At 43.7% G+C, this 17,079-nt stretch overlaps 1 protein-coding gene across 11 annotated transcripts in view; it reads right to left on the bottom strand.

Moving 5' to 3' along the window:
- The window catches only part of CEP85L (centrosomal protein 85 like), a 239,010-nt gene that overhangs the window by 146,037 nt on the left and 75,894 nt on the right, over positions 1–17,079 (bottom strand). For 9 of the 11 annotated variants that reach the window (XM_050786400.1, XM_050786407.1, XM_050786402.1 and 6 more), the window contains one exon: positions 16,575–16,733. In XM_050786400.1, the coding sequence (XP_050642357.1) occupies positions 16,575–16,733 (159 nt within the window). Of the gene's footprint in view, positions 1–16,574; positions 16,734–17,079 lie in introns of those variants that run through there. The other 2 variants (XM_050786410.1, XM_050786411.1) reach the window with 1 other exon arrangement.

Below are 17,079 nucleotides of genomic sequence, written 5' to 3'. Positions count from 1 at the left end.
GAACTAGGCAAAGAGTTCTTAAACTTGACATAAAAAGCACAAACCATAAAGGGAGAAAAACCAGTACAGTGAATTTCAAATTTTAAAACTTGTGCTCCGTGAGGCCAGGTATGGTGGGTCATGTCTGTAATCCCAACACTTTCAGAGGCAAAGCCCGGAGGATCACTTGAGCCCAGGACTTCGAGACCAACCTGGGCAACATCGTAGGACCCTGTCCCTACAAAAAAACAAAACAAACAAACAAAAAGCCAGGAATGGTGGCACAAGCCTGTAACCAAAGCTACCTGGGAAGCTGAAACAGAAGGATCACTTGAGACGAGGAGGTCAAGGCTGCAGTGAGCCATAATAGCACAACTGCACTCCAGCCTGGGTGACAGAGTGAGACTATCTTCAAAAAAACGGGGGAAAAAAGGGAGTGGGATAGGGAACTTGTGCTCAGTGGCCAGATATGATGGTATGCACCTGTAATCCCGGCTACTCAAAAGGCTGAGGTGGAGACTGGGTATGGTGGCTCACAACTGTAATCCCAGCATTTTGGGAAGCCGAGGCAGGCAGATCACTTGAGGACAGGAGTTTGAGACCAACCTGTCCAACATGGTGAAACCCCATCTCTACTAAAGATACATAAATTAGCTAGGCGTGGTGGCAGGCACCTGTAAACCCAGCTACTTGAAAGGCTGAGGCAGAATGCTTGAACCCATTAGGCAGAGGTTACAGTGAGTCAAGACTGCACCACTACACTCTGGCCTGGGCAACAGTGCAAGACCCTGTCTTAAAAAAAAAAAAAAAAAAAAAAAAAAAAAAAAAGCCCAGGTGAAGTGGCTCACACCTGTAATCCCAGCACTTTGGGAGGCTGAGGCAGGTGGACCACGAAGTCAGGAGTTCGAGACCAGCCTGACCAACATGGTGAAACCCTGTCTCTACTAAAAGTAGAAAAATTAGCCAGGCATGGTGGTACATGCCTATAAGCCCAGCTACTCAGGAGGCTGAGGCAGGAGAATCACTTGAACCCAGGAAGCAGAGGTTGCAGTGAGCCATGATCGCACCACTGCACTCCAGCCTGTGTGATAGAGCAAGACTCTCTCAAAAAAAAGAAAAAAGAAAAAAAGAAAGGCTGAGGTAGGAGGGGATCACTTGAGCCCAGGAGTTCAAGACCAGCCTGGGCAACGTAGCAAGCTCCAGTCTCTAAAAAAAAAAAATTAAAATTAAATTTTAAAAATAATAAAAACGGCCGGGCGCGGTGGCTCAAGCCTGTAATCCCAGCACTTTGGGAGGCCGAGGCGGGTGGATCACAAGGTCAGGAGATCGAGACTATCCTGGCTAACATGGTGAAACCCCGTCTCTACTAAAAATACAAAAAACTAGCCGGGCGTGGTGGCGGGCGCCTGTAGTCTCAGCTGCTTGGGAGGCTGAGGCGGGAGAATGGCGTGAACCCGGGAGGCGGAGCTTGCAGTGAGCCGAGATCGCGCCACTGCACTCCAGCCTGGGAGACACAGCGAGACTCCGTCTCAAAAAAAAAAAAAAAAAAAAAAAAAAAAAAAATAAATAAATAAATAAAAATAAAAATAAAAATAATAAAAACTTGCACTTTATAGGAGATGCAATTGAAAGTGAGAGGTGATGCCAGCTGGGCTTCCTGGGTCAAGTAAGGGCTTAGAAAACTGTAAAACTCATTCATTTCCTGCATCAGGACTTACTGCAGTTCTGGATAAATAATATTGAGGGTATATGCTTAAAATATTCCTAACACCACGATTTGCTTATGTGTTTTCTTCCCCAAGAAAGCTATAAACAGCGATAATTTTAGCTGTAAGTTTTCCTTGTGTGCCCTCCCCCAAAACCAGGGTTAAAGAAAAGATTAACTGCCTGTTTTTCTGTGATCAGCAGACCTTATCTATCCTCCCAATTCCTTGTAAACATAGTTTGTAAGTTCTATAAGGTCCTGCTTTTCTTGCTGTGCAGCTGCAAGGACATAAAACAGGTAAGCATAAGTCGCAATTTCGGTTTTTCTCAATATCTAAGGCAGGTCACTTAATAATTTACTGCCTTTGTTTCTTGCCCCTGTAACATGTTTCCCGCCTCATGTATCTCCCGCCTTACAGTTTACCCAAGCTAGCAGTGGCAACCCATTCAGGACCCCTTCCACGCGTGGAAGCTTTGTACTTTCGCTCTGCTCAATAAAACCTACAGCTCACTCTCTCTTGGTCCGAGACTCTGTCACTTGTCGTGGTCAGCCACCACACCAATTCTTTGGCGTGGCTAGGCAAAGAACCTTGGGTGTTACATCTTGGCGAGTCAGCCAGGAGACTCCAGGAAGAGTATCCCAATCACCACGCAGTGAGTACCCTCGGACCTCTTTCGCTTGCTATTCTGTCCTGTCCTTCCTTAGAATTTGGAAGCTAAACACTGGGCACCTGTCGGCCAGTTAAAGGCAATTAGCATGACCACGGGACTAAAGACAGGGGCGTCACGCTTTCTGGGAAAGGCTCTCTGACAACCCCCAACCCTTTGAAGTCAGGCACATTGGTTTGCCCGGAACCAGTTCTAACTCTTTCACTTTCCGTGGGTCCCGAAGTACACCCGGGAGTGCTCAGCAAACGCCACAGTCTCCCAGATACCCTGGTTGAGACCATGGCCCCACCAGAGGCTCCCACAGCACGGGTTACTAAGCATGAGACAGCCACATCTTCTGACCCCTGCCTCCTGGGTCCAAATATCTGCCGGTTAGACTTCTTTCCTCACCTCGTAAGCAAGATTATTTCCACTAAACAGGACCAAGAATCCCTATTTAGGAGCCTTAAGTTTTTAAGGTGGCGTCCAGAGGTTCCCTGTCCGTGGCGCCCTCCGGAATTTAGGCAGGTGTTGCCATCTGACTGCCACTTTGAAAGGCCAGTTCCCACCACTGCGTATGGTCTCCCACATCAGGATAATTTGAAGACAGATCTGTAATTTCCATGTGGATGGTAGAGGCCCTAGGACATTTCCTTCATTGTTCCCCAGATGAACTTCCCTTTTTTTTGGTGCTTCTCAAGTACAATCTGTGGTGTGTGGGTACGTCCCTTAGAGCAGTTGAATTGCTATTTCAACCATTCCATCATGGGTATTGGAAGGAAGAAAATATAGTCATCTGAGACACAGGATACTGGTACCACCTTAAGAGGGGGGCTTACTCCTGTGATGTAAAGTGGGGACAAAAGGCTAGAATACAGCAGTTGTTCTGTCGACCCTGGCCTAGAGGACATCAACCACCCCTTTTGAGCTTACTAAGCCTCCTGTCGCTAATTCAGAGATTCCTCCTTGAAGGACAGTTTTATGGCCAGGCCCACGTACACTGGGCCTTGGCATGCAAGCATCAGTGGTTACCCCGACCCAGGCCTTGCCACCCTGGAACAGATAGAACGCACTGGCAAAGGGACCACAATAAATCCAACAGTCCTCATGCCCCATCTAGTGGTCAATGGATGCACGGCAGGGGGCAAGGACGATTTCCATTCTGCTGGTAAGCATGGTTAAATCCAGTAAATGGAAGGCTCAGGGACGACCATGCACTCCAAGCACAATTGGACTTGACCCTTGGCGGGGTGCCCTAAGGGGAAGACGAGTCCCTAAGACTAACTAGGTGTGCGGGTATACCTGTGTTTAAAATTCCAGATGGGCACTATACCTTCAAAACCAGACACTCCCTTAAGATGTATCCTGAATAAATGGGACAAGTTCGACCCTGAGACCTTAAAAAAGCAGCAGCTGATGTTCTTCTGCACCAATGCCTGGCCTTGGTACTCCTCACAAAACAGAGAAACTTGGCCCCCCTGAGGGAAGTGTTGATTATAACACCATTCTACAACTACATCTTCTCTGTAAACGGGAATGTAAATGGAGTCAAGTCCCTTACGTACAGGCTTGCTTTACGCTTCGTGACAATACTGCTGTATGCCAAGCCTGCGAGATTTGCCCAAATGACAAAAACCCACAGTTGCCTCCATGCTCAGGGCCTCTTTCCTCAGCCCTACTCTCCTCCCTCACTGACTCTCCTCCATCCAGCCCCACCCAAGTGTTAGAGGCACACCGAAAAGAAAACGTAAACTCTGCAAACCAGGCACCCAAACTATGTCCCTTACAAGCAGTAGGACGAGAATTTAGGCCCACCCATGTGCATGTCTCTTTCTCACTCTCAGATTTAAAACAAATAAAGGCAGACACAGGGAAATTCTAAGATGATCCCAATAACTATATAGATGTCTTACAAGGGTTAGGGCAGTACTTTGATCTAGCATGGAGCGACATCATGTTGCTCCTTAATCAGATCTTAAGTCCTACTGAAAAGGAGGCAGCTTTAGCAGCAGCCCAGCATTTTAGGGATTTATGGTATCTCAGCCAGGTAAACACATCAAATGGCCCCAGGGGAGAAGGAGACCACAAAAGACGTCCCCACTGTAGACCCTTATTGTGATACCGACTCAGATCACGGAGACTGGAGCCGCAGGCATTTTGCTAACTTGTGTCTTGGAAGGGTTAAGATTAGGAAGAAGCCTATGAACAACACAATGCTCTCCACAATTACACATGGAAAAGAGGAAAACCTTGCAGCTCTTCTAGAAAGGATACAGGAGGCTCTAAGAAAGTATACCTCCCTAACTCTAGATTCCCTGGAAGGCCAACTTATTCTAAAGGATAAATTTATCACCCGATCAGCAGCTGATATTAGAAAACTCCAAAAGTCTGCCTTCGGCCCAGAACAAAATTTGGAGGCATTATTAAACCTGGTGACCTTGGTGTTCTATAAAAAGGACCGAGAGAAACAGGCCAAAAGGGAAAAGTAAGATAAGCGAAAGACTGCAGCCTCGCTCATGGACCTCAGACAAGCAAACCTTGGAGGTTCAAAGAGCACAAAAAATGGAGCAGGACAATTGTCTGGTAGGGCTTGTTATCAGAGCGGTTTGCAAGGACACTTTTAAAAAGACTATTCAACAAAAAACAAACAGCCCCCTCGCCCATGTCCAATATGCCAAGGAAATCACTGGAAGGTGTACTGCCCCAGACGATGAAGGCTCTCTGGGCCAGAGGCCCCCAGCCAGATTATTCAGCAACAGGACTGAGGGTGTCCGGGGCAAGTGTCAGCTTATACCACCCTCACAGAGCCCCAGGTAAGCTCAACCATTAAAGGCCAGGAAATCGATTTCCTCCTGTACAACAGCACGGTCTTCTCACTGTTAATCTCCTGCCCTGGATGGTTATCCTCAAGATCCATTACCATCCGAGGAATCCTAGCACAGCCTGTAACCAGGTATTTCTCCCACCTCCTCAGCTACAATTGGGAGACCTTGCTCTTTTCACACGTCTTTCTTGTCATGCCTGAGAGTCCCACACCCTTATTAGGGAAGGACACATTAGCCAAAGCTGGAGCTATTATCTACATGAATACGGGGGGACAAGCCACCCATTTGTGTACCTTACTTGAGGAGGGAATCAACCCTGAAGTCTGGGCATTGGAAGGACAATTCAGTAGGGCAAAAAATGCCTATCCAGTTCAAATTAGGCTAAAAGACCCCACCACTTTTCCTTATCAAAGGCAATATCCCCTAAGGCCTGGAGTTCATAAAGGACGAGAGGATATTATCAGGCATTTAAAAGCTCAAGGCTTAGTGAGAAAATGCCACAGTCCCTGCAACACCCCAATCCTAGGAGTACAAACACCAAATGGTCAGTGGAGACTAGTGCAAGACCTCAGAATCATCGATGAGGCAGTAATTCATTTATATCCTGCTGTACCCAACCTCTATATCCTGCTCTCTCAGATACCAGAGGAAGCAGAATGGTTCAGTTCTGGACCTCAAGGATGCCTTCTCCTGCATTCCCCTGCACACTGACTCCCAGTTCCTCTTTGCCTTTGAGGATCCTACAGACCACACGTCCCAACTTTCATAGATGGTCTTGCCCCAGGGGTTTAGGGATAGCCCTCATCTGTTTGGTCAGGCACTGGCCCAAGACCTAGGCCAATTCTCAAGTCCAGGCAGTCTAGTCCTCCAATATGCGGATGACTTACCTTTGGCTACCAGTTTGGAGACCTCATGTCAGCAGACTACTCTAGATCTCTTGAATTTTCTAGCTAATAGAGGGTACAAGGTATTTAAGTCAGAGGCCCAGCTCTGCCTACAACAAGTTAAATATCTAGGCCTAATCCTAGCCAAAGGAACTAGGGCCCTCAGCAAAGAACAAATTCAGCCTATACTGGCTTACCCTCGCCCTGAGACATTGAAACAGTTGCGGGGATTCCTTGGAATCACAGGCTTTTGCCGACTGTGGATCCCTGGATACAGTGAGATGGCCAGGCCACTCTATATTCTGATAAAGGAGACCCAGAGGGTGAATACCCATCTAGTAGGATGGGAACCAGAGGTGGAAGCAGCCTTCAAAACTTTAAAACAGACCCTAGTACAAGCTCCAGCCCTAAGTCTCCCCACAGGACAAAATTTCTCTTTATATGTCAGAGAGAGCAGAAATAGCTCTTGGAGTTCTTACTCAGACCCAGGGAACAGCCCTACAATCAGGGGCATACCTAAGTAAGGAAACTGACGTAGTAGCAAAAGGCTGACCTCACTGTTTATGGGTGGTTGCAGCAGTGGCATTCTCAGTATCAGAGACTATCAAAATAATACAACAAAAGGATCTCACTGTCTGCACTACTCACGATGTAAGTGGCATATTAAATGCTAAAGGAAGTTTGTGGCTCTCAGATAACCACCTACTCAAATACCAGGCACTAACCCTTGAAGGACCAGTGTTTCAAATACGCACATGTGCAGCCCTCAACTCTGCCACTTTTCTCCCAGAGGATGTGGAGCCAATAGAGCATAACTGCCACCAAATTATCACCCAGACTTATGCTGCCCAGGAGTATCTCTCAGAAGTCCCCTTAACTAACCCTGACCTTAACCTGCATACTGATGGAAGTTCATTTATAGAAAATGGGGTACAAAGGGCAGGCTATGCCATAGTTAGCAATGCAACAGTACTTGAGAGTAAGCCTCTTCCCCCAGAGACCAGCACCCAGTTAGCAGAACTAGTGGCACTTACCTGAGCCTTAGAACTGGGAGAAGGAAAAAGAATAAATGTGTAGATAGATAGCCGGTATGCTTATCTAGTTCTACATGCCCATGCTGCAATACGGAAAAAGAGGGAGTTTATAACCTCCGGGGAGACACCCATTAAGTACCACAAGGAAATCATGAAATTATTGCACACAGTGCAGAAACCCAAGGAGGTGACAGTCTTACACTGCCAGGGTCATCAAAAAGGTGAAGGAGAAGCAGCAGAAGGAAACCACTGAGCAGACGCTGAGGCCAAAACTGCTGCTAAGCAGGACTTCCCTTTAGAACTGTCCATGGAAGGGCCCTTAGCATGGAGCAACCCCCTCCAGGAGGTTAAGCCCCAGTATTCCCCAACCGAAACAGAATGGGGACTCTCGCGGGGACATAGTTTTCTCCCCTCAGGGTGGTTAGCGACAGAAGAGGGAAAGGTGCTCATACCTGAAGCCAGCCAGTGGAAAATACTTAAGACCCTCCACCAAACTTTTCACATAGGTATTGAAAGTACCCATAAGATGGCCAAATCCCTATTTACAGGGCCAAACCTTCTCAAAACCATCCGGCAGGTAGTCAAGGCCCGCAAGGTGTGCCAAAAAAATAATCCCTTGGTCCATCATAAGGCCCCTCTCGGGGAACAAATAGGGCACTATCCTGGACAGGACTGGCAGTTAAACTTCACCCATATGTCTAAGTCAAGGGGATTTCAATACTTGTTGGTCTGTGTTGATACCTTTACAAATTGGGTGGAAGCCTTCCCCTGCAGAACAGCGAAGTACCAAGAAGTAGTTAAAATTTTACTTCACGAAATAACTCCTAGATTCAGACTTCCCCAAAGCTTACAGAGCGACAACGGTCCAGCTTTTAGAGCTACAATAACTCAAGGAATTTCCAAGGCACTAGGAATACAACATCACCTTCACTGCGCTTGGAGGCCACAATCCTCAGGGAAGGTCAAAAAGGCAAATGAAACACTAAGGAGGCATTTGAGAAAGCAACTCCCATGGCCCACTCTCCTGCCCATGGCCTTGGTAAGAATCTGAAATTCCCCTCACAGAATGGGGCTCAGTCCATAGGAAATGCTGTACGGATGGCCTCTTCTCACAAATGACCTCCTGCTCAATCAGGAAACGGCCAATTTGGTCAAAGATATAACTTCTCTAGCAAAATATCAACAAAACCTTAAAACTTTACCCAAAGGGTGTGACAGGAAAAAAGGAAGAGAGTTGTTCCAACCAGAAGATCTAGTATTGGTCAAGTCCCTCCCCTCTACCTTCCCATCTACGGATCCCTTGTGGGAGAGACCATACTCAGTAATCCTCTCTATCCCCACTGCAGTTAAGGTGGCAGGAGTGGAATCCTGGATTCACCACACCCGAGTTACACCTTGGACACCCTCTGAGGAACTTACGGGACTATCAGCTCAGGAGTCTCAAGATCAGCCAGACCAGCCTTGATACACCTGTGAGCCATTGGAGGCCCTGCTTCTATTTCAGAAGGAAGCACCCCAGGCTAAAAAGACTCCTACAGTTAATCCTAAAGAAGAAAAACTCATCTCTACCTAAAAGAAGATAAGTAGAAAACCTACATGATCTTTGACCTCTCTCCTTGCTCTCTCTAATGGAGTCCTTATACTGTTTCATCACATTAAACAGTATACTATCCATACTCTTTGCAGTAGGATCACATACTGTAGCTCCTGCCGGGACAAAAATCCTGATCACATCAACCTTTTTTCTATCGTCCTTCCTTTTAACACAATTTACTCCTTCTTCCCTCCTCCTTTCCACTACTGCTCCACCTACAGAGTGCCATGACTCCGTTTATAAGGATCTCCTCTAAGTTTCTTCTAACTCTCCTAATACTAAGTATTCTTTCTGCCACCTCTTCATCCCTCCCTTGCTGCACTTGCTTCTCTAATGCATGCTCTCCTCCCCTTCCCAGAAACACTGATGCAGTCAACTTCGAAAGGATGTTCTTTAAAACTAAATCAGGCTTCACTACCCACACCTATATGAAAAAGGAATGTTATAGTCTGCTTCTCTCTGCTCCCACAATGGCTGTACATACCACCAAGGAAAAATGACCCAGTCCAACTGTCCCGATGCCATAGGGACCACCCAGTGTTGGACATATTACAACCATGTGGGTATAACTGATGAAGGAGGTGTCCAGGATAAAGCCAAAAAACATGTCCAACAAGTAATTAAAAACGTGGTCCAACCATCTAACACTCCAAGTCCATATAACAAACTAGACCTTTCCAGGTTACAAAAACTCTTGACTCTCATTCCCATCTCTGGAGTCTATTTAACACCACACTCACAGGAATGCAGGAGGCCTCTCCTGACAATCCAACTAACTATTGGATGTGTCTTCCCTTGCATTTCCAACCATATGTTCCCAGTAGTCCCTGTCCCAGGACACTGGAACCTATCCACCTTAGTCCTAAACACCACCGGGGCAATTGGCTCCCTAGTCACCAATCTCCCACCCATACAAGGCCTCAAATCTCACATGTATAAATTTCAACATGCCTCCAAATAGAAACATCTCTCAATGTCAATCCTGGATACTGGTGACCTCAGGTTTCACCTGTCTAATTTCAGACATCTTTTTCATCTGTGCTAACACAGCTTATTCATGTCTAAATGGCACCCCAAAAGAGTTATGCTTTCTCTCATTTCTAGCACCCCCCATGTTCATTTATACTGAAGAAGAGTTGCAAAGTCTCCTTATACCCCAGTCCTACCAAGCACAAGCTCCTATTCTCCCTTTTATGGTAGGAGCCAGAATACTGGGCAGGCTTGGGACTGGAACTGGAGGTGTAACCTCCTTCATCCAATTCTATTATAAAATATCACAAGAATTAAATGATAATATGGAACGGGTTGCTAACTCCCTGATGACCCTACAAAGCCAGCTTAATTCTCTAACTGAGGTAGCCCTCCAAAACCGAAGGGCCCCAGACTTATTAACAGCTAAAAGAGGAAGAACCTGCCTCTTCTTAGGGGAAGAATGTTGCTGCTTCATCAACCAGTCAGGAATTATTGCCGAAAAGGTCCAGGAGCCAAGGGAATGAATAGAATGTAGAAAGAAAGAGTTCCAACTCTCAGGACCCTGGAGTATATTTAATCAGCGAGTATCTTGACTTCTCCCCTTTCCAGGCCCTACATGTAACAGCCATCTTGCTATTACTCGCCTTTGGGCCCTATATTTTTAACCTCCTTGTCAACTTTGTTTCCTCCAGGATCAAGGCCATCAAGCTATAAATGGCCTTACAAATGGAACCTCAAATGAGTTTAACTCACAGTTTCTACCGAGGACCCTTGGATCAACCCACTGGTCTCCTGACTGGCCTAGAAAGTTCCCCTCTGGAGGATAATACAACAGCAGGGCCCCATCTTTGCCCCTAACCAGCAGGAAGTAGCTACAGCGGTCATCGCCCAGTTCCCAACAGCAGTTGGGGTGTCCTGTTTAGAGCGGGGACTGAGAGGCAATGCCAGCTGGGCTTCCTGGGTCGAGTAGGGGCTTAGAAAGCTGTAAAATTACTCATTTCCCATATCAGGACTTACTTCGGTTCTGGATAAATAACATTGAGGATATATGCTTAAAATATTCCCAACACACGGATTTGCTTATGACTTTCTTCCCCAAGAAAGCTATAAACAGCGACAATTTTAGCTGTAAGTTTTCCTATGTGCCCCACCACCGAAACCAGTTAAAGAAAAGATTAACTGCCCATTTTTCTGTGATCAGCAGACCCAATTCCTTGTAAGCACAATTTGTAAGTTCTATAAGATCCTGTTTTTCTTGCTGTGCAGCTGCAAGGACATAAAACAGGTAAGCATAAGTCACAATTTCAGGTTTTCTCAAAATCTAAGGCACGTCACAAAATAATTTACTGCCTTTGTTTCTCGATCCTGTAATGTGCTTCCCGCCTCACGTATCTCCTGCCTTAAAGAGTTTAAAAGGCAATCACCCAAGCTAGCAGTGGCAACCCATTCAGGACCCCTTCCACACTGTGGAAGCTTTGTACTTCCGCTCTGCTCAATAAAACCTACAACTCTCTCTCTCAGTCCGAGTCTCTGTCACTCGCTGCAGTCAGCCGCAACCTGGGAGGCAGAGGTTACAGTGAGCCAAGATCCCGCCACTGCACTCTTGCCTGGGTGACAGAGCAAGACTCCATCTCAAAAAAAAGAAAAAAAGAAACAATACAATCAGAACATGGGTAAAAGGCATGAAGAGACATTTCATGATTGAAGAAATTTTCTTCATTTCTTCATGATTTGAAGAAAACAGACAGGTGGGAAAATAAGCATATGAAAACTTGGTCAATTTACAGGGATTAAGACCTGGTTTTCAGGCCAGCATGTGAGAAGCTTGAAAGTCATCATCTAACTAGTAAAAAGCTAAACAAAGTGAAAAAGCAACAACTCTTCTTAAATCCCAAAGAGAACTGAGATCACAGTACAAACAGCTGCCCCCAAAACAGAAGAGAGCAACTAGGCAAATGCACATAATACAATTACTAGAGCTTGAAACTTGTGTGGGACACACCACCCGGCTGGGAAAACTTGAATTATAATTAATTGCTGGAGGCTGAGTATGAAGAAGTCTGAGGTTAAAAATTCTAAAATGACCCTGTCATAGGGAGGCTACCACACTTGTATGAGTTTTTCTTCCAGGAGTTTGACATGGTTCTCACAGCAAATATCAGAGAAAAATCCCCTCATGACTCCGGAAAAGGGAAGATAAAAGGGGCCATTTTGAAATATACCAGAGCACTCTGTTCTTAATAAGGCCTGCCCTCAGGAGAAACTATTTAACCAGAGCCTAACCTCTTTGTAGTTTTAACAGAGCCTAACTTACCTTGGGGAAGAGAAATAACAAACTCCAGTCAATTCTAGCCTTCTGGGTGGTTAAAGGGAAATACCCAACTAAAGCTCCCTGTAGCCATCCTGTCCCACTCAAGTTAGCAAAACCAGAAAAAAACTGAGAAGCATTTGCGAAGTTAAAACCTAGGGGCACCAACTCACTAAAACACTGAGGCCAAATCATAGGACACTTCCCCTCCCCACACACCTTACCATCACATTACTAAAGGTCTGTTCACCAGTTTCTTTTATCCAGTATATCACAATCAGCTTTCAAAAAATAAAAAGTACAAGGCATACTTTAAGGCAAGAAAAAGAAAATAGTTTGAAGAAATAGAGCAGGCTTCAGGACTAGACTCAAATATGGCAAGAATCGTGGAATTTCTAGACCGGGAATTTAAAACAACTATGATAAATAAGGTAAAGGCTCTAACTGAAAAAGTAGACATCATCCAAGAACAGATGGATAATGTAAACAGAGGGATAAAAATTCCAAGAATCAAAAAGAAATGCTACAGATCAAAAATACTCTAATAAATACTCTAATAGAAATAAAGAATGCCTTTAATGGGCTCATTAGTAGACTGGACTCAGCACAGAAATCTCTGAGCTTGAAGATGTGTCAACAGAAACTCTTAAAACTGAAAATAAAGAGAAAAAGGCTGGCAAAAATGGAACATAATTATTTACAAAAGAAAAAAAAAAGAAGAAGAAGAAGGCAGAGGCTGCAGTCAGCCAAGATCACACTGCTACACTCTAGCCTGGGCAACAGAGCAAGACTCCATCTCAAAAAAAAAAAAAATTGCATTATATCCAAGAATTGTGGGACAACTACAAAAGGTATGCCTTACACCCTTCACAAAATTTAACTCAAAACATATCACAAACCTAAATGTAAAACACAAAACTATAAAACTCCCAGAAAATAACATAATAGAAAACCTAGATGGCACTGGTTATGGCAATGATTTTTTAGGTAAAACAACGGCACAATCCATGAAAGAAACAACTGATAAGCTTAACTTCATTAAAATAGAAAACATCTGCTCTGCAAAAGACAATGCCAAGAGAATAAGATAAGCCACAGAATGAGAGAAAATACAGTAGGCCCTCCATATCCGCAGGTTCCACATCTGCAGACTCAACCAAGAACAGATCAAAAATATTAACAATAAAAATAATCAAACTTTAAAAACAATATAGTATAGCAACTATTTACACAGCACTTACATTGTATTCGGTATTGTAAGGAATCTAGAGACGATTTAAAGTACATAGAAGTGTGTAGATTATATGTAAATACTACACTATTGTATATAAAGGACTTCAGCATCCTCAGATTTTGGTATCAGGGGTCCTGGAACCAAGCCTCCATAATACCAAAGGATGACTTTATTTGCAAAATACATGTTCGATAAAGGCCTGTCATCCAAATATACAAAGAACTCTAAACTCAACAATAAGAAAACAAACAACCCAATTAAGAAATGGACTTTATAAAGACCTTTACAGAGACCTCATCAAAGATGATATACAGGCAGCAAACAAGTATATGAAAAGGTGTTCCACCTCATACATCATCAGGAAAATGCAAATTAAAACAACAAAATACTACACACATATTAGAAAGGCAAAATCCAGAACACTGACAACACCAAATGCTAAGTAGGATGTGGAGCAACAGAACCTTCATGTATTGCTGGAATGCAAAATGGCACAGCCTCTTTGGAAGAAAGTTTGGCAGTTTTTTTTACAAAACTAAATATACAAAATTAAATACACACAAAACTAAATATACTTTTACCACATGATCCAGCAATTGAGCTCCTAAGTATTTAGGCAAGGGAGGTGGGGACCAAAATAAAAGTCCTAAACCCTTCCGACAGACTACTGGACCCTCCTTTGTCTAAAAGATCCCAAAATTTTAAGTTAGCAGCCGTGGCAAGACAGGAGGCTGTTCATGATCCATTTGCTTCCAACCCTTTCTAATAATCACTGGATGTTCTCAAAAGCCAGCGTGAGAAAACAAAAGTCCAAAAGACCCCTTCGTTCAAGTCATCTAAACACACCCCTCTCCTGTTTTTACAGTTTCAACATGACAACTATTTTAGGCCACAAAGATTTTCTTATTGATAAATGACTTTTGGAAAGGACTGGTTCTGGCCAGCCACCTGAGGATGCAGTTTATGGACTTCTTCCCTACATTTCACCTTTTACATGTAGAACCTAATTACAATGCATTTAAATATAAAATCTCCACCCCAAAGTGATTATGGGAGGTATGTTACATATATGTGTAAACCTAAAACACACGTGTGTGGATCTCCTTCATGAATATTCATGGCTCCTTCTGTAACCTGTTGAATATAGCTGTATGCCTGGCCAATCATCAGCATAAATTCCTATCTTAAACCCTTACCCCACCCGACCCCACCCTGCCTGGAAATGCCTATCTCTCAGCTTCTGCTGAGACTATGCCTCCCTGTCTGTCAGAATGGCCTATACAGGCTGCAAACCTTTGTGAGAAATGAAGCTCTCCTTTCCAAATCTATAAACCTCATCACTCTTCAGCTGCCAGAGTTGAAAGCTGACATCCACACAAAAACCTACACACAGCTGTTTACAGCAACATTCCTCATAATTGCCAAAACCTGGAAACAACCAAGATGTCCTTCAGTAGGTGAACGTTGATAAACTGTGGTACATCCAGACAATGGGATATTATTCAGCACTAAAAACAAATGAGCCATCAAGCCATGAAAAGACATGGAGAAACTTAAAATGCATATTACTAAGTGAGTAAAGCCAAATCCACAGAATATACAACAAGAATCAACCCTAATGCAGGGGGTCCCCAAACCCCAGGCCACAAACCAGCACCAGTCAGTGGCCTGTTGGGAGCCCGGCTGCACAGCAGGAGGTGAGCAGCTGCAGGTGAGTGAGGGGAGCTGAGCACTACCTCCTGTCAGATCAACGGCGGCATTAAATTCTCATAGAAGCGAGAACCCTATGGTGAACTGCACATGCAAGGGATGTAGGTTGTGTGCTCCTTATGAGAATCTAATGATAAATATAATGCAGTGCACCTGAATCATCCCAAAACCATCCACCCCACTCCACCCCACCCCACCCCACCCTGGTCCATGGAAAAACTGTTTTCCACCAAACCAGACCCTGGTGCCAAAAAGGTTGGGGACTGATACCCTAATGCATGAACAATGGGTGATAACAGTGTGTCCATGTAGATTCATCAATTGTAACAAACACACTATACTACTAGGAGATGATGATATTAGGAGGTTGTACATGTGTAGGGACAAGAGATACATGGGAAATCTCTGTACCTCCCAATGAATTTTCCTGCTGCTCTAAAAAAACTGCTCTAAAAAAGAAAGTCTATTGTTTAAAATGAGACATCACTACCACAAGGAGATACCATTATACTATCAAAATGGCTAAATTGTTTTACACCAAGTGGTAGCAAGGATAAAAAGAAAACTAGATCACTTATACATACATTGCTGCTGGAAATGGTACAGTCACTCTAGAAAACTGTGTGACAGTTTCTTTAAAACCTAAATATGCAACTACTACACAATCCAGCAACTGCACTCCTGGGCATCTACTCACCCAAAGAAATGAAGACATATGTTCATACAAAAACCTATACCCACATGTTTATAGCAACTATATTCATAATAGTCAAAAACTGAAAACATCCCAAATGTTTTTCAATAAGTAAATGGTTAAACAAAGCGTATTCTCTCCAATACCACCATTACTGAATGCTACTCATCAATAAAAAGGAATGGACTGTTGGCACATGTGACAACTGGATGAAAATCCAGAGAAGCCAATTTCAAAGGTTATATATTGTTATGATTTCATTTATAAAGTATTCTTGAAAAACAAAACTATAGAAATGAAGAGTAAGTGGCTTCTAAGAGTTAAGAGATAAAGGAGACGGGGCAGAGAGAGAAGTGGGTGTGGGAAACATGAGGTATCTGGAAATGTTCTGAATCTCGGCTCTATCAATGTCAATACCTTGGTTACAACACAATTATTTCTTAAAACTGCATGTAAATCTATAATTATCTCAAAATAAGAAGTTTAGTTAAAAAGATGAAGGAAAAACTCTAATATGACTAGAGGGCCAATGTTTTTTTTTTTTTTTGAGACGAAGTCTCGCTCTGTCGCCCAGGCTGGAGTGCAGTGGCGCGAGCTCACTGCAATCTCCGCCTCCCGGGTTCACGTCATTTTCCTGCCTCAGCCTCCTGAGTAGCTGGGACTACAGGCGCCCGCCACCACGCCCGGCTAAATTTTTTTTTTTTTTTGTACTTTTAGTAGAGACAGGGTTTCACCATATTAGACAGGATGGTCTCGATCTCCTCACCTCGTGATCCACCCGCCTCGGCCTCCCAAAGTGCTGGGATTATAGGCGTGAGCCAACTAGAGGGGCAATTTTTTTTATTTGATATACAGTAACACTGAACATTATTAAATATTCAAACACTATAATTTTCAGTATGAAACAATAAAACATATCCCCTGAATATTCTTGTACCACAACCACTCTTCAAAGATTCACATATAAACAATAAGAATTTTAGCTCACCTTCCACGCTATCAGAACAGGAAGTTCCAATGCCAGTGTCTCCACTGTCAGAAGCTATACTGTGTCTCCTGATATGGTTATTTCGATGGTTAGATGGAACAGTTGTGGCCTGCCACAATGATTCATTACCAGGTAGCCATGCTGATGAATAATCTGGGCCTAAAAAGGGAAATATGTAACAGTTAACACATATATCTGAATAGGCAGAAGTTTTTTTTTTACCTTGTGGAAAATACACAAGGGTATAAAAGGTATAAAATGTTCTTTTCTGCCCAAAATAATTTAAAATGATCAACAAAATTAACCAAATAAATGTATATATCACACATATATCAATTAAGTGTGATTACATAAGCTTTTTCTAGCTGAAGAACTCTGTTTTCTGCTTCTGGGCATTAAACTTTTAAAGATGTACTGCTGTGTTATTAAAAATGTTGAAACTATCCACTTATCTTCAAATGTCAGTACTCGGCTCTAGAATAATTGATAGGTAGGCATCTGTGAT

Source organism: Macaca thibetana, chromosome 4, assembly GCF_024542745.1.
Source record: "Macaca thibetana thibetana isolate TM-01 chromosome 4, ASM2454274v1, whole genome shotgun sequence".
Taxonomy (NCBI): domain Eukaryota; kingdom Metazoa; phylum Chordata; class Mammalia; order Primates; family Cercopithecidae; genus Macaca; species Macaca thibetana.
Note: the sequence above shows the minus strand (reverse complement) of the source record. Positions and strands in the feature narration are given on the sequence as shown.